The sequence below is a fragment of the Polypterus senegalus genome, chromosome 3, assembly GCF_016835505.1.
Source record: "Polypterus senegalus isolate Bchr_013 chromosome 3, ASM1683550v1, whole genome shotgun sequence".
Classification (NCBI taxonomy): Eukaryota; Metazoa; Chordata; class Cladistia; order Polypteriformes; family Polypteridae; genus Polypterus; species Polypterus senegalus.
The window spans coordinates 232,507,106-232,526,177 of NC_053156.1; the positions used below are offsets into that span (position 1 = coordinate 232,507,106).

Sequence of the window (19,072 nt, forward strand, 5' to 3'; positions counted from 1 at the left end):
GCCAGCAATGAAAAGAAGTTTATGTCTTCAAAACAGAAATTTTCAAGTCTTATCGTATCCAAGTGTGCAATTTGAATTTTCAGCTTTGTTCAGAACCTTTAACTTAGATAAATTTAGTCATAAAGTTCCAAAGAAAGGAGAGTAGCCAAGCTGAATAAGTATTGGGTCAGTCAAAAAAATGATTAGTTGGAGGATTTTAATTCAATTACATGTAAAAATTGCAAGCTTGTACATTACATGATAAGTTCTACCAATTAAGTAAACACAAAATGCAAAATTTAGTATTTTAGATTTCGTTTTCTTCACATTTTTAATTGAACCAGCAGATCATCTAATAATTAACCACAACCACATCATTATTAAATGATACAACTAAGCAACCAATTACAGTACACCAATGTAATTCACATATTAGAAAACCTCTAGTCATCACAAGGATGTGTGCAGTTAGTTTATAGAAGACAAATATGCCCAAAGCCACTTTTCATAACCACACAGTTTGGCAGTTAAAATACTGATAATACTAGTATTTCCAGTCTTTTTCTTTCTCTGACATTCTCTGATATACATGGGTGGGTGTTGCTAAAATTTTGCAATATCTTTACAAAAGGAAAAAATACTTAATGTAAATTAACTAAACTCAAAACTTCACAAAAATTTAGTAAAATAAATAGTACTCTTTCCAGTCGTCTTTTTCTCCTCCCATTGAAAAACGTAAAATAAAAAAAATGATATATTAATTGTCAGATTTAACAATATTCCTCAGTGGCATCCTGTGTGACTGGTGATTTTATGCCAGCAAAATTCATTTTTTTTTAACATAAATTAATCTAGTTTTTATGTCATTCAAACAGATTATGTCAGTTGTATTAGAAAAGGTATGTAATGCCTGTAGATAAACATTTTTGGGTGAATTAACTTAAAGTAGCTGCTTAATAACAATTTTTCAAAATAATTTTTTTGTACCTTAAAAACATATTCACTTTGACTAAAGTCAACCTAAGGTAACTGAGATACAGTATAATGGCAATTTACCCTACAAATCATTTCTATGAGTGCTGCTTTTAATTAAAGCATTGAATTACGTTCATATAATTTCAATGTAAAGTATACTATTTAATGTGACATTCAAGAAATTTAGATGTGCTAGAAATGGGCTCAAGACCTACTCACTTTGAGTAAAACTAATTTTATTTGTCTGAGTAATAGCAACTCACCCCAATAAGAATTTTTTGAGTGTGGGTATAGTTGCATAATAAGGCTATGTGAAACCAAACATAATTTCAGAAACTTTAAATCATATCACACAAGTATGTTGTTTTTATTGCTATTCCTGGGAAATGTAACACCCTTTTTTACGTATCCCTGCTTGCTTTCTCCTCCAGCGTTCAAAGTTACATTTTCCTTGTCTTTTCTGTTAACCATGGTATTCCTTGTCACGTGCAGTGTTTAAGTGAATGCAAAACCCAGGCTAAAACAAATTGCTCTGACTGGTGGTCTAATTTTTTTTCTTTGTTTCCAAAGTGGTTCTCATGATGCAACTACCCTCAAGGCTCCAAATACTAAGTCAGAAAATGACTGGTGTGTGTGTTTTATAACAGTAGAGTATATAGTCATTATAGATAGTAATAATTCATGTCAATATAGCATACTTAAGAGTTGTTGAAGTGCTCAGTAAAACTGAATGACATCTTTATGAACAGATTCAGAACCATGTGGTTTCTAGATGCTTTAAACATAAAGTCTGAAGCTGCTGAACTTAGTTAGCTAAGATAGCAGCTGCTTTTGTGGAGATTGTCTTATAAGAATCTTCTAGCTGTCTGGTGAGAAGGTGCATTCTGTACTGATCATCCACTCTGGATGAACTAGGTAAAATGTTTGCCTCTTTGATTACAACTATTGTGTGTTGAATGGCTAACTATTGTGATGGACAGCTAGCTGCTCAACCCGGCCGACACACCCAGGACGCTAGATGGCAACTTCCCTTTAGCTTAGAGGTGCCCCAAATTCCCACAGGACATCATGGGCGATGGAGTTTGGCTTCACAACCCTGCTGGGTACCATGGGTGACGCCGTGTGACACTGCAGGGAGACATGGGGATTTCGGTTTCCAATATAGCCCAGCAGTACTCCCAAGTCACGGGTACGGAAGGACAGAAGTACTTCCAGGCTGAAGAAAAATGTGATTCTCCATCTGAGCTGGGTCAGGAATTATTAAAAGGACTGTTGGAGACCCAGTAGGTGAGCCGGAGTTGAGAGGGAGTGTGACAGAGCTGCTGGGAGGAGAGGAGGAGAATTGTTGTGTTTAAGTATTGTTTGATTATCATAGTTATTGCCTGGTTATTGTGGTGGAGGTGCTTTGGGGTACTTTAAAGAAGAAAATTAAAATATTTCTTGGTGATTTTAAACCTGTGTCTGCATCTATCTGTTGGGTTTCACGGGGCAACAGCGCTCTCAAGTGTCCACTTATTAACACTATATAATTGTTAAGATTTTTGTATCTGAAATCTTTCTAATCTGCCGGTGCAGAGCAAAAAAGCAAAGGGACAGCTAGCCATGTTGGTACACCTTTTGTTTCAATGCAAATTGTATGTGAGTAATAAAAATCTTTTTTGCAATGTATCAAACTCACTTTATATCATTTGCACAGATTGTACAATTTATTAGTCTCCTGGGGCCTCATGCATAACAGCGTGTGTAGAATTCGCACTATAAGATGACATAAGCACAAAAGCCAAAATGTGCTTACGCACAGAAAAATCCAGATGCATAAATCCGTGCGTTCACCAACTTCCACCTTCTTCCGCTACATAAATCCCGATCAGCGTGAAAAGTAATGCTTGTGTACGCGCCTGCTGCCCCACCCACCCCAACTCTTCCCAGAATTACGTCTCTTTGAATATGCAAATCAATATAAATAGCCCTTAAGCTCAGCGTTCTGTGTAAAGACAATGGGAAAAGCACGGGGGAAAATAGAATTTCAGCGAATACCAAGAGGAGGCAAAGAAAAACTTATTATTTGTTGGTTTAAACAGTGGTATCAACAACAAAAGGAAGTCGATCGAGTGACATAGCGTATTGGAGAAACTCGAAAGCTCAAGTTCACAAAGTCACACAGTGCCCAAAATTAAAAAGAAGTTGTTACATATCAAAGTCACAGTGAAAAGGCGAGTGTGTAGCCCACTGTCTAAGTTTCATATGAAAGCTCGTTAGGGTACAGAGAAAAAAAATAGGCACACAGTGAGAAAAAAGCACGAAATGTCAACTTTAATCTTGAAATTTCCACTTTAATCACACAGTTTATGTCATTAAAGTAGAATATCATAAACTTCATCTTAAAATCGTTTAATTTACTAGTTTCTCAAATCCCATTGTAACTAAAGTAGCACCTTAAATGCTTTGTTTTGTATTTTATCTTCTGTGTGCTACAGTGTGTGAATCACTACCTGCTTCTTAAACCGGCTTTCTCTTCCTCCAACAGGACACAGAATTCATTACATTCGTAATATTACAGCTCTCTGAATAACTAAAATACTGAGATGTATATGTGATATCATTTTCATGATGATAGGGGTTAAAGCATGTTATTAAACATGGGAACACGGTGGCACAGTGATTGTGTGCGACCTTCGATGAAATAATTTATTGCAGCAAGTAAGTCTCTTTCAAATGTACTAACCTCCAATTCCTGTTCTTCCTTTTCTTTCTCCAAATACCCAATCGCCACACAATCAGCTCTGTAATAGACGTTAAGCCATCTGTATATATTGATATACATATTGATTATTTGCACTTCCTAAATTGAGGAGTAGGAGAGGACGCTGGCGTTGAATGTTCGCCGCTTCTCCCTTTGAGCTTTATGAGTTTTATATTACTAATTTATTATTTTACTTTTACTTTAGTTTTTAGTTAAAAAGTTTTTTTGTACTGTATCATCGTCTGCCGTGGGTTTTTACGGATTTTATCGAGGCGCTGTCTGGATAGCATCTCTCCTTTCTTACTCGGTCAGAATGGCGCTCAGTTATTCCAGCTCACAACTCTGCCGACTTAATCCCGCAACCACTCCTGAAATTAACATCTCCATCATCAAAGAACTTGGACTCCTTCGCCGTCCTTGATACACTCATAGAGGCTCCGGTCGAAAGTTCATCTTCCATTACCTGCCAAAGTGCTCTGCTCCCAATATTCCATCTTTCTGGTCACCTGTCGCACGTTTGACGCGTCATCAGAGCACCGTCATTCCAACTACTATCAACTCTGAAAGTATCGTGAGATCTTTGGACTCCAGCATGGGAAACATCAGAGCTATTGAGAGAAACACCGCAAGATTCTCACATCCCCGCCTGGATTTATTTTGTGGAGTTGATTCTAAGCTGCGTGGAGTGGATTTTAATGTTTTGCGACCAGTACAGAGATTGACCTCACAGTCATTAATCAAATTTGAACTGTTTAACTCTCAATCCATCTGCAATAAAGCCACACTGATTGAAGAACACATCAGGGAGAAAGGACTTGACTTCATGTGTCTGACAGAAACATGGCACCAGTCAGAGGTTTACTCTGCCCTAAATGAAGCCTGTCCTCCTGGCTACAGTTACTTGGAAGCAGCTCGCAGCACTGGGCGTGGTGGTGGCTTAGCTATCATCCACCGTCAGGATTTGGGGTTGTCCCGTATCTTGATACCTGCAACATCCTCCTGTGAGTGCCTTGCATTTAAATGTAAGCCTCCTTTTCCCATGACTGTTCTCCTTATCTATCGACCTCCAAAACCCAACTCTGCCTTCATCCCGGAAATGACTGATCTTCTCACAACACTCTGTGCTACCTCTGCCAACATCATAATTCTAGGAGATCTAAATATTCATGTTGACAATCCCACAGGTTATCTCACTGCTGATTTCCTTGAGCTATTGGATTCTCTTAACCTACAACAACATGTTGATGTCCCCACACATTCCAGGGGTCACACACTTGACCTGGTCATTTCAAATTCTGCCTTAATCAGTAACTTACAGGTATATGATCTTGGTATTTCAGACCACAAAGTAGTGTCAATGGAGCTGCCCATTCTTTCCCCCCATATCAAACTAAAACGACAGATACATTTCAGAAATCTGAAGAACATCAATGTTGATGCCTTGGCCCTGGACCTTAAACTTCTCTCCTCTGACCCTACCAGCTCCCTCTCTGTTGCTGACCTTGTGGACTTTTACAACCAGTCCCTGAGCAGTCTCCTGGACTTCCACGCCCCCTTAACATCCAGGTCCGTCTCATTCTCCTGCTCAGCACCTTGTTACACCTGCGAACTGCAAAAAATGAAGACGACTGGCCGTGTCCTTGAGCGGCGGTTCAAGGCCTCTGGGCTGACTGTCCACAAACAGGCTTATAGGGAACACAAGAGGGCATATGCAGAACCTCTGAAGGTTGCACGGTTCAAGTTCTATTCCACCATCATCAGCAACAGTTCCAGGAACCCCAAAAAACTTTTTTCAACTATAAATCACCTTCTCAAACCTCCTTCACCTGCCCACTCTGAGGCCACAGATGAGAGGTGCAATATGCACATAAATTCCTTCAAACAAAAAGTTGATAACATCCGCTTACACCTCTCCACCACGGATATCCTGCCCCCAACTGTCGACCTACTGTCTGAGACTGTCCAGCCCCTTTGCTCCTTCTCTGTTGCCACACGGGAAGAGGTGGAGGATGTCATCAGGAAAATGAAACTGTCTACCAGTTCCCTGGACCCTTTCCCCTCAGCTTTACTGAGGGCCAACGCTCTGCCGTCTCTTCACTTATCACCAGGATCATAAACCAGTCCCTTTTGGCTGGCCATATTCCTTCTTCACTAAAAACTGCTGTCATCAGACCCCTACTGAAAAAACCCACCCTGGATTCTGAAGTTCTCTCCAATTATAGGCCCATTTCCAATCTTCCATTTCTCTCTAAAGTTCTGGAAAAAATAGTTGCAACTCAACTTCATGACCACCTCAAACTGAATAATCTGTTTGAAAAGTTTCAGTCTGGTTTCCACCCTGGCCATAGCACCGAAACAGCCCTGGTCAGGGTCACCAATGATCTTCTGATAACAGCAGATACTGGTTCCCCTTTTTTACTCATCCTCCTTGACCTTACAGCTGATTTTGACACAATAGACCACAACATTCTCCTTCACCGCCTGAAATACACCATTGGAGTCTCTGGAAATGTTCACAATTGGTTCACATCTTACCTGACCGGCAGAACTGAGCACGTCACCCTGGGCGGCGCAAAATCTCATACCCACAACGTCACTTGTGGTGTCCCACAGGGCTCTGTGCTAGGCCCCATCCTTTTTTACCATCTACATGCTCCCCCTTGGAAATGTCATTAGCAGACATGGTTTATCTTTTCACTGCTATGCTGATGACACTCAGCTTTACCTCAGGACTACCCCCACCTCCTCTACTGCTCCTCTGCCAATCTCTACATTGACTACCTGCCTGGAGGAGATAGAGGCGTGGATGAGGCTCAATTTTCTTCAGCTAAACAGATCCAAAACAGAAGCCATCTTAGTTGGCACATCACACCATCTCCGCTCTTCTACCATCACCAGTATCACTTTCCTGGCCAAAACATTCCCCTTTCCACATCTGTCACCAATCTGGGTGTTAAAATGGACCCTCAACTCACCTTTGACGCCCACATCAAACACCTCTGTAAGTCTTCCTTCTACCACCTCAAGAATATTGCTAAACTCCGACCAACTCTCACCCTGGAAGATGCAGAGAAGCTCGTCCATGCCTTTGTCTCCTCCAGGTTGGATTACTGTAATGCGCTCCTCATCGGGATTCCTGGTAAGAGTATTCAGAGACTCCAGTATATTCAGAATTGCGCTGCCAGGATCCTGATGAGGGTGCGAAAGCATGACCATATCACCCCAATCCTGAAAACCCTTCACTGGCTCCCTGTTCCACTCAGAATTGAGTTCAAGGTCGTTCTCCTCACCCATCAGTGCATCTATGGACATGCCCCCCTTTACTTACAGGAACTCCTTACCCCTCATACCTCCTCACGCACTCTCCGCTCTGTACACACTAACACTCTCCAAGTCCCTAGAACCAAGCTTCACAGTATGGGTGATAGGGCTTTTTCATCTGTGGCGCCTAGACTGTGGAACGCCTCCTGACTACCTGAGAGCCCCACAGTCGACTAATGTTTTAAACGGAATCTAAAACTCATCTTTTAGAATATTTTGTTAAAGCATACATAGATTTTCTTGTTTTATTATTTTTGTTTTACTCTGTAGCACTTTGAGATTTCTAAAATATGAAGTGCAATATAAATAAAATTTATTATTATTATTATTATTATTATTATTTTTATTCTGTAAGCTTATAACGCTGATTCTTCAAAACTTTTAAGGAACATTGAAATATCTTCGTATTACATGTTTAATTATTCTATCCTTCACGCCAGTCCCAGTGAAGCATATAGTGTGAGGCAGGAACAATCCATGAACGGAGCTGCAGATCCTTGCTAGTGTAGCGACACCGGGTCCTTTAATTATTACCAATATAGATTATTTAAGTAAAGTTAAAGTTTTTTCAGTATGATATAATAAATCTATTTTGCTGCATTTCATCTTAAAAATGATAATGTCATCATATGTAAATATGCACTTTATAAAGTGGCTTAGGTTGTGCAATATTATAACTGTATTGCAAGTTTAAAGTGAGGTAATTGTACTTATAAGTACAAACAGTTCTACAAGGAGCAGTTGATGGACTGATAGAGCGTGTTTAGAGCTCTTGGGATAAAACTGTTTCTGAACCGTGAGGTCCATAAAGGAAAGGTTTTGAAGCGTTTGCCGTGTGAGCAGCAGTTCAAATATGAAGCATGGCTGAGGCAGCGTGTGCTTGATGCTGTATACCAATAATTCTCTTTCCGATCAGCAACCCCAAGTGGTGCAGTGAGAGTAATATCGAAAAAGATGATCCGCTGTGGCAACCCCTAATGGGAGCAGCTGTAAGAAGAAAAAGAAGGTGCAGTGAGAGTAACAATGCTAAAGCAGCTATTGTATTTAGAATAGTTTGATCATTTTGTGGACCATTATATTGTTACAGGTTAATTACAATCAGATGCCTTAAACTAATAAACAATATGCGGTTATTTTCAGTGTATTTATAAAGCCGCGTCAGGGATGTGCATCTGAAAAAGAAAGATAAACCACACAGCAACAGTACCATTGTTTTGACGCTGGGTGCCGCCAGTCTACAAAACAGAGCGGAGAGCTTGTGTACGACAGGGTATTAGGTACCGTGGAAATGTTCATACACAGCATTTCTGTGCATACGCACTGTTTATACATGAGGCCCCTGGTGAGTTGTTTGAGGTGAATAGATAGCCCACTGCTGTTAGAAGAGGTAAAGAGAAATTTAAAATAATAGATTGATTATGAGAAACTTCCTCATATAACACACAGTTGTTAAACCAGCTTGATATCCTGCTGCCTGATATGCCTTTAGTTTCTCAGACCAGTCTTTGGGATCCTTCAATAATTTTGACATCTTTGCAAACTTTTGGAGCCTAGACAAAAAATACCAAAAGCTGGGTATTTGAAAGGAAACTGAAAAAGTGGAAGATTGGCAGATCTGACTCAGACTTTGAGCAAAATATGTTATTTGGAAAATGTAGTCTAAGGTATTTGAGCGTAGGCAGACTGCCACAAAATCTAACTGGAATGAATGCTTTTCATGATTATATTAAATTTGGTGCTTTGTCCACTATTTTTTATGTCATATATATATTGTACTTGTACATTCACAGACAATCCGTTATTTTGTGTTTTGCCCCAGAAATTAATTTTGCCTCTGCAGCACTTTCTTTTTAAATGCTTATTTCCCTGTGTCAGCAACTTCCTTCACTCTCTCCCTCTCTTTACCAGTTCTGCATTGCCTGATGCAACTGCAGCAAAAAAGGTCATCTGAATATTAATCTGTTGTACAGCAGCATCGTATGTTGAATTTATTAGCAAATGAGCAGTTTATGTTTGCATATTACAAACTGATTTTATTGATGTAAATACAAAGGAAGTTTAGTTTTATAGCTGACTGCATGCTGCATATACAAATCTTACTTCTCCTTATCTTCTCATTTAAATACTTTTAAGTATTTAAGAAGAGCAGCTTGACCATATAGTAATGGTGACAGTATAAAACATCCATCCATCCATTATCCAACCTGCTAGATCCAAACTACAGGGTCACATGGGTCTGCTGGAGCCAATCCCAACCAACACAGGGCGCAAGGCAGGAAACAAACCCCGGGCAGGGTGCCAGTCCACCGCAGGTATAAAACAACAAGAATAAAGTTATGTTAAAACCAAGCACACCATTGTTTTTCTTGTGAAATTCCCAATAAGTTTGATGTGTCACATGACCCTCTTCCTATTGAAAAAACAAAAGTTGGATCCAAAATGGCCGACTTCCAAATGGCCACCATGGTCACCACCCATCTTGAAAAGTTTCCCCCCTCACATATACTAATGTGCCACAAACAGGAAGTTAATATCACCAACCATTCCCATTTTATTAAGGTGTATCCATATAAATGGCCCACCCTGTATATATATAATATATATATATACATATATACAACAACATTTATTTATATAGCACATTTTCATACAAAAAGTAGCTCAAAGTGCTTTACATAATGAAGAATAGAAAAATAAAAGACACAGTAAGAAAATAAAATAAGTCAACATTAATTAACATAGAATAAGAGTAAGGTCCAATGGCCAGGGTGGACAGAAAAAAAAAAAAACTCCAGACCATTAGACTGCCCAGTCCCCTCTGGGCATTCTACCTAACATAAATGAAACAGTCCTCTTTGGATTTAGGGTTCTCACGGAAGGACTTGATGATGATGGTCACGTAGACTTCTGGCTTTTAATCCATCCATCATTGTTGGAGCATCATGATGCTTTGAGTATGAGCCACCACCACAAAGAAACCGGAAAAAGAAACAGAAGAGAGAGTAGGGATCAGTACGGATTTTAGAGCCACCATGAATAGTTATTATGATGAATTGAACATACAGAGTATCAGGATTAAGTTAAAGTGAAGTTATGAAAAGGCCATGTTAAAGTAATATGTTTTCAGCAGTGTTTTAAAGTGCTCTACCGTATTAGCCTAGTATTAGGGTCGAGATTATTTTTCTTAAGTGGTGGTTTAACTACAGCAGTTTTAAGACAGTCTGGGAAGACCCCCGTATCTAATGACGAATTTACTATGTCAAGAACATTATCAATTAGCACGCCCGATACTTCTTTGAAATAATTTGTTGGTATTGGGTCAAGGATGCAGGTGGAGGGTTTTAATTGAGATATTATTTTTTGTAAATCAGGTAAATCTATCCTAGTGAAAGAGTTTAATTTGTTTATAAAAGAATGCTGGGGTTTAGGAGGATCCTTAGTGTTGGGGAAATATACTATGTTATTTCTAATATCATTAATTATTTGATTGAAAAATACAGCGATAGCCTCACAGGTTTAACTGGAAGTACTTAGGAGGCATTCCTTTGAGTTACCTGGGTTTAGCATACAATCTATCATAGAGAATAAGACTCTGGGATTAGCATTGTTATTTATAATCTTAGAGAAATAGCAGCGCCTCTCAAGACGGACAATGTTATTGTATTCTGTTATTTTAACCTTTAATATTTCATAGTGAATAGTTAGTTTAGTCTTCTTCCATTTACGCTCAGCTCTACGGCATGTTCTCTTTAAATCCGACACTCTTTGGGTCTTCCATGGTATAATAATGCTAGAAGATTTTTTAACTGTCTTTTCAGGTGCAACTATGTCAACAGCAGCTCTCACTTTAGTATTAAATCTTTTCACCTTACTATTTACATTATCCTCGCTATTATAGTTGGCACTATAAACGGACTGATTGCTTAGAATGTTTGTAAGTTTTAAAGAGTTTTTAAAGAGTCAAAGAAGCGTTTTTTAACAATATGCTACTCATGGGTGTTTTTTTATCATTATTTCTATATTAAAAAGTAGAAGAAAATGGTCTGATAAACCAATATCAATGATCTGCTTTATATCATCTTTAAGTCCTTTAGTAATCACTAAGTCTAACGTATGACCTGCTTTATGTGTAGGCTGATTAACGAGCTGTCTCAAATCAAAAGAGTCCAGGAGGTTCATAAATTCTTTTACTTTTAGGTCACACTGATTATCTATATGAAAATTAAAGTCGCCAACTATTCGGAGTGTGTCATAGTTTGTAATTAAAATTGACATTAAGTCAGAGAATTCCTCAAAAAAAGACGTGTGTGTGTGTATATATATATATATATATATATATATATATATATATATATATAGCTTGCAAAATATATATATATATATATATATATATATATATATATATATATATTTTGCAAGGTCTCTAAACTCTTTTGGGACTCCCCCAACAGGACGATACGCCAAAGAGTGTCCTGAAGCATGATTGCCACGTTTGTGGAAGACAGCTTATCCATCGCCAGGGCAACCACAGGCTCCCAGTACTGCAGCGGCTAGTCGCGAAAGCAGCCATTAAGTCACATGCAGAACCATAGGTGAAGGGCTTAAGCATTTCACTCTTATAGTGCTTCTGTGTAATATAATTATCTCCTGTACCGTCATCAGTCCACACCTTGAACCTGTCCCAGTCATTCAATACATAAGACACAATGTTCCTCCGGATATCAAGAGTGAGCCTGATATGGCTGTGCAACATGTAACACAGAGAATGGAAAAGGCAGGCGCCATCTCCGGGCATGGAAACCACTCGGTAAGTGACAGTTCTTTGATCGATGGTGATCACCTCGATAGACATGTTAATGGGGGTACAGTTGGAATGATAAAGGACATGGGTACCTGAACAATGTAAACTAAGTCTAAAATACCTATAACTATAATCGTAATACATGAACAATAAAACAGCGGAGAAGCCGTGGATTAAATAAAAAGGCTGCAGTTATCAGCAGGGAGACGTGAATACCATGGCGAAGCAAGGAAGGGAATGAAGAGACCGGAGCGACGGACGGCCTTATATAGGCAGGCAGCCAACAACGTGAGAGGCCTGGGATGGGGGACCCTACGCCGCCTCACACGCCGACCGAGCTGCAGGCTATGGATGTATATATGTACATAAGTAAGATTCAGTTAGCGTTGGGAACCCGCGTACCAAATTTCTTGAAGATGGGCCCATAGGTAACAAAGACCATTGGAAAGTTCAATATGGCGGCCGACAGTGGCGTCATACCACCAAAATAAGTACATCAGTTTCGGTTAGCGCAGGGAAGCTGCCATTATGACCATTACGCGTAGAATTTCTAAATGAAACCTGCTTAACTTTTGTAAGTAAGCTGTAAGGAATGAACCTGACAATCAGCCTTCTACCTACATGGGAAGTTGGAGAATTAGTGATGAGTGAGTCAGTGAGGGAAACAAAGACTGTTGGAATGTTCAATATGGCAGCCGACAGTGGCGTCATACCACCGAAATAAGTACGTACATCGGTTTCGGTTAGCGCAGGGAAGCCGCCTACCAAATTTCGTGAAGATGGGGCCATAAATAAGAAAGTTTAACATGGCGGACATTGTCAACCGTTATGACTGTTACACATAGAAGTTCGAAATGAAATCTGCTTAACTTTTGTAAGTAACCTCTAAGGATTGAGGCTGACAAATTTCAGCCTTCTACCTACACGGGAAGTTGGAGAATTAGTGATGAGTAAGTCAGTCAGTTAGTGAAGGCTTTGCCTTTTATTAGTATAGACTAGCAAAATACCCGCGCTTCGCAGCGGAGAAGTAGTGTGTTAAAGAAGTTATGAAAAAGAAAAGGAAACATTTTAAAAATAACGTAACATGATTGTCAATGTAATTGTTTTGTGACTGTTATTAGTGTTGCTGTCATCAGGGATTTGATTATCATTATTTCTTTCAATCAGATTCGTATTTGGAGGATGTGTTGTGTTGAAGTTACATTCCATGTTTGTCAACCGTTGTAAAGATAACAGGTTTCATTCATCGAAGTGTTCACTAACCAGATCGGTACTCGTGAATCTAAGATGTTTAACAGGCATTCCCGGTATTAAGTTGTGGATTTTCCTGCGAATATTTAGCGGCAGCATGTCTATGAACTTCATTTAAACTTAAGATTTACACCTTGCTTTCCTATTGATATGTCTACAAAGGCTTGTTCAGCTTCAGAGGGTTGTTCCTTTCTTACTGCATCAATAAACAGCTCGTCTTCCTCTTTATCTGAGACATCACACACTGCATGCACAGGTTTACCTTTCCCAGTCCTGCAAACTTTAGCGAAGTGGTTCAATTTCCGACATTTTTTACACTGTCTTCCTTTAGCTGGACATTGACTTTTTCCACCGTGTGCTTTGTTTCCACAGTAGCTGCACCTATGAATATGCTTGTATGCGTCACTCGCTTCATATTCTTTTGCTGCCTTCTCAATTGCGTAATGCGTTTTTTGTTCAGCGCTCTTTGGAGATCTTGCTTGTTGTCTGCGTAGTGCGTTCACAGTCAGTTCACGTGAGCCGCTCGGTGTACATGCATCAAAGGTTCTCAGCTGTGCTTGTGCTATCTCGTGCGATCTTGCGATGTCCACGGCTTTATTTAACATTAGCTCAGACCCGGCACTTAAAAGTTTCTCTCGCACTTTTGCTGAGTTTGTGCCAAAAACTATTCTATCCCTGACCATCTCATTTTCGTTTGCATAAGCACAGTCCTTCACCAGCAATTTTAACTCCGTTACAAAGTGATCAAAACTTGTATATCGCGAATATTGTATTCGTCTTAGGCATGACAAACGCCTCGTAGCGGCAGCGTGTCTATTGGATTGCAGCTGACGGACGGCCTTATATGGGCAGGCACACAATTACGTAGGTGTGCGTATGGGGGACGCAATATAGGCAGGCAGCCAACTACATGGGAGGCGTGGTGATGGGTGACGCAACTCCGCCTCACATGGCGACCGAGCTGCAGGCTATGGCCATATATATGTACGTAAGTAGGATTCAGTTATGACCGTTATGCGTAGAATTTTGAAATGAACTTTTGTAGGTAAGTTGTAAGTGATGAGCCTCCAAAATTTCAGCCTTCCGCCTACACAGGAAGTTGGAGAATTAGTGATGAGTGAGTGAGTGAGTCAGTCAGTCAGTGAGTGAGGGCTTTGCCTTTTATTAGTATATTTGTATTGTACAGCATCTGGTAAGGCTGAGCTCTGCTGGCCCCCAGCAACTCAATAGCTCTGCACATCTTCAAATCTGTCCCAAAATTGTTTGCTGTCCCTTAGATGTTTTCTGTATATCTTTAGTTCTCTACTGTATATATAAACTCTAGAGTGGCATGAAGCCAAGAAGACATCTCTTGAACTGAAAGAAGACACTGATGGAATTTGGAGTGTTGTTAATCTAAAAGAAGCTGTTATGCCTTTGTGGTTGCATTTTTTATGTAGAGTAGGAATGGAATTTTGAAGTTACTTACTTCTGCTCTGTTTGTCTCTAGCACCTGATTTATATGACAGTTTTTTTTTAAATAAAACCAAAAACGTGGTAAAGCAGGAAAAACCAGCTGTCAAAACCAGAAGCTTAATTGTGCACACCATTTCCTATGGTACAATGAAGATGATAATTAACAAAAAGAAATAAGGAAGTAGATATTTAGTTCTCTTTAAATCTACATGTTTTATTTTCATTTGGTTAAAAGGCAGCTAACTTATTGATTGGTAGTTTAGGCTAATTGGGGTGAGTGTGTCCTGCTATAGACTGCCATTCCTGTCCAGGTCTAGTAACTGAATTCTGAAATGCCTGTATGTTCAGTGTTAAGCTTTAAATCCTGTATAATGGACTACTAGTCCCTCAAACCACAGTTTATGAAACTTAATGTCTATGTTTCTGATTTGGATGTGAGCAACATCAGAACACCACAACTAAGTTCTGCCTGCTTTTCTCTTTACTCTGTACACCTCAGACTATAAATAAAGGGGTGGGCAAAAGGAGGTTTACAGTTGTTCATATGGAAAAAGACACACGGTTTATGATTATTACAATAGCTTTATTAATTCAATAGATATATTAACTTTATTAACTCAAAAGAATGTCGCAATGGCACAGTGCACTTAGCTACAATCTTGTAAGAGCTCAAATTGCCAGCTATCGTTATTTTACGTATTCACAACTATAAAGTAACATCACCTGTAACACTAGGTGATGTCACTTGAAGAATTCCTCAGATGATTCTGAACCAGTAGGATTTATTGATAAAGGGGATGAAACAAAGTATAGGAGTCAACTGAACTTTTTTTGGTATAGGAAGAATTGTCTGCAATTTAAAGTAGGCAAAACCAAGGAACTGATTATTGAGCCTCTATGTCTGGACACTATTCAGGAAGCAGATGTAGAGGTGGTGTACCCATATAAGCACTTGGGGGTCCTCAGCAATGACAGACCAGACTGGTCTAATAACACTGATAAACTATATAAGAAAGGGCTGAACAAGCTGGTTTTTTTTTCTTAAGAGAGTGCATTTCTTTAATGTTTAATTTTCTTCTACAACTCTTTAATGACCAGTGCAATTTGGTACTCTGTTGTGCAGTGGGCTGGTAACATCATTTCAGGAAAGACTCACCAAATCAAAAATCTTATAAAAAGGGCAGTCTCAGTTACAGTACACACTTTGGACCCCGTGGGGGTAGTAGCAAAGGAGAGAATTAAAACAAAACTGAGTGTCATTATGAACAAATCTGCACATCCTTCTTCCAACACACTAACATTGAGGACTTTCTGCCAATGAATCATTTAGCAGAAGAGAGTTAGGAAACGCTACTGGGGCTCCTTTATACCAACAGCAATACACCTACACAATGCTTCACTGTGACTGTGACTGCCAAGTCATACATTTTCTTTCTTTTTAGTTTTCTTCCATTTTAGTCAATCTTATGTGTGTTTGATCATTGTGTGTACTGTTTATTTATTTGAGTTTATGTAAATAAGCAAATCTCCCCCTAAGTAAAAAGTTCTATCTATATCTTTGTTTTATTCAATGTTGGATCTTAAACAAGTTCAATAGTATTGTCAAAAACCTAACTTGATGTAAGTTAACTGTAAAAGTATACAGTATTAAAAAATTTTCACTTATCTAGAAGCAAACTCTTTGCAGAATAATATACATATTATAATGATTCAGTATTTCTCTGACATTGCAATTTAATGGCAAATGTCCAGACTTGCTCTCCATCATGGCCCACAGCAGCCAATAATTTTATCTTGAGACTTAAACAGATGTTAACTCTAATTTGGGAACATCGTTCAAGAATATTATGTTTAAAAAAATTGAACTAAAGTTAGATAGACTCTCCACAGCTACCAAGTAACAGCATAACATTGACTGATGCCATTTTTACATTGCTTGAATTGGGATCTATTGTCATTGAAAGGCAATGCCTATTTTAGCTACATTTCTAACTCCATGATTTTGTTAAGTATTGTTAAACATGTTTTAATGCATTTTACTAATTCATGTAATTGTGTTGCATTATGACTGTTATTTCTGAATATGGCTTACTATCACAAAACTATTTAATGAACAAAAATGTGATAGCTGACTCTTTGAAGTAGCTAAAACATTTAAATGCTCATACTTTTAGATCAGTTAAGTCTTTGAACGCTCCTGAATATTACGCTATGCATATATTTTTAAACTTGTTTATAAATTAATTCATTCCAGCATTTTGGTGGGTGGTGTAGTACATTGTAGCTTTAACATCTTCACAAAATGTGTTTCTTTTGTCAGATTATGATAATGTATTTGAATTAATCTCCCCAAAAATAGCTTGCACACCAGCTGAGTTTTTACTTTTTCAACTTTCAAGCTGTGGTTCTCACATGCTGTATGTCTTTATCTGTTTGGAGGACATACTGCTATATTGATTATTTTTGATAAAATAAAGCCACAGCTCTGCCTTTTATGATGTATAACAATTTCTTTGACTTGTTTTGCTGTGATCTTCACAGTAATGTGTGTCACATTTGCCTGACTTCCCAAACGTAGCCAAATTAGTGAGAAACAATGCATACAATCAAATGGTGTATGTTAGAGGGGTTTATGCTTGTGTTTGTGCTGATTACATTTTTAAAAGGCCTAAAAGGTCTGTGTGAAATGTCTGAAAACATGGATACATGGCAGAGTGGTGGCACTGTAGCTAAGGATCTGTGCTGGTATCTAGACGTTTGGCAGTTTACATCTTGTTATTGCCAGAAGGGATTCTACTCCATTGGGCCCCTGAGCAAGGCTCTTAACCTGAAAATTGCTGCTTGGGTGCTGTAGTATGATTGACCCTGCACTCTGATTCCCAAAGGTCATGAGAAAAGACAATTTCCCCTTGGGGATTGACAAAGTATTTCAAATCAAAAATACTAATTAGACTCTATAAAATGTGAATATTGGTTATTACTAAACAGTAGTGGGGATGTTGGCAGTGGCTTTTTTAAGGTGTTCCACAGACAGGGGTAAATTGGCCGATTTCTGCCTTACATTTACATAATGCTACACAGAAAGGCTCTGGATTCACATAGACAGAAATCCAAGTAAGAGTTATTTCTGTCATCTTCTTAAGTCTCTTTAAAAATGTGTGTTTTATAGAGTCCCATGCTGTCTCCATTAGAATTACTGCAATTAATCACGTTTAACATATATATTTTATATATAATTTTTTTGCATATATATTTACATATATATTTTAAAGATTCAAAGCTGCCTTTTGCAGTGTGGTAAAGCATTACATGCTTTAGCTCCCCCAGTCTGGGGAGCTAGAACTTATTGCTTTGAAAAATAACTTATTTTCTGTTTTGAGGAGACTAAGCTTAGCCTTGTCCATAAAGAAACTTAAATTGCACACTTTCCTAATATTTTCAAATGTGTTGAAACCCTATGACAACATGAAATGGAAAATGTTGCAATACTCATTCAAGCATTAAATTCTAGTAGTGCCTAATATTGTGTATGTGAGTGTGTGTACTTTGCTCACAAGGTTGTGTACTTTCACCAAGTTTTCAAAAGCCTTTTTTACCTTAATTTTCTATCTGACTCAGTTGCCAGTCATCACCAGTTAGTTTGTCTTTGATGTTAATGATACATTGAAACTTTGTATTACTGTTTTCCATAATACTTACCATTTTCAGTTCCCAATATTATTCTCATGATACAATTGTAAAACACATCTTTTGAGCTGAGTGACCTTCTTTTTGGTTTTTAACTCTTGGAAGAATCTAAATTTGACTGACTGAAATTTCATGTTTGATTTCTGATTGCCCATGCTCATTTTTCTGTAGTCCTGTCCTCTTTTGCACTTGAGCTACTGCAGAAGTATATGCCCTCCTTGTTTTCCACAGTTTTTCCAAACCTCCCATGGATGAGATATAAAAATACAATATTTTATAATTAACTTTAGTTCTATCTTTCTTAATAGGACAGAGCAAAGTGTTAAGGGCAGTGAGACATCAGTGCTAGAGTCCTGTGCTCTGATTGTATTGTTTTTTCCTGGCAGATTGGCATGATTAAATTACCATCAGATGTGCAAGTGAGGTTGACTGGCAACTCTAAATGGGCCCGGTATTAATGAGTTTGTGTGTGACACACCTGATCAAGGTTGTACAGCCAAAATGTTTTTTCTCTAGTAATTTTTTTCAGCATGGAAGTAACCTTTGCATATCTCCCATACCCCAAAAATACATGAGTATACAGGAAGGAAACCCTCATTATTCTCATTTTCCTCTGTATCTAATCATTCTACTCCCCTCCATTTTCTTCTTTACCATGTTTTTGCTTTCCTTTTTCAGCTGGGATGAAAGCAGTTCAATCAGCAGTGGCTTAAGTGACGCCTCTGACAACCTTAGTTCAGAAGAATTCAATGCCAGCTCCTCCCTCAACTCCTTGCCAACAACTCCAATTGGGTCTCGCCGCAACTCTGCTATAGTGGTGAGTAACTGCCACTTCTTTCTTTGGTGTTGATGTTGACCTA

General features: G+C 38.6%; 1 protein-coding gene across 10 annotated transcripts in view; it reads left to right on the forward strand.

Moving 5' to 3' along the window:
* LOC120525970 (neuron navigator 1-like) overlaps positions 1 to 19,072 on the forward strand; it is a 365,228-nt gene that overhangs the window by 282,768 nt on the left and 63,388 nt on the right. For all 10 annotated transcript variants that reach the window (XM_039748733.1, XM_039748732.1, XM_039748735.1 and 7 more), the window contains one exon: positions 18,891 to 19,029. In XM_039748733.1, coding sequence (XP_039604667.1) covers positions 18,891 to 19,029 — 139 coding nt within the window. The remainder of the gene's footprint in view (positions 1 to 18,890; positions 19,030 to 19,072) is intronic.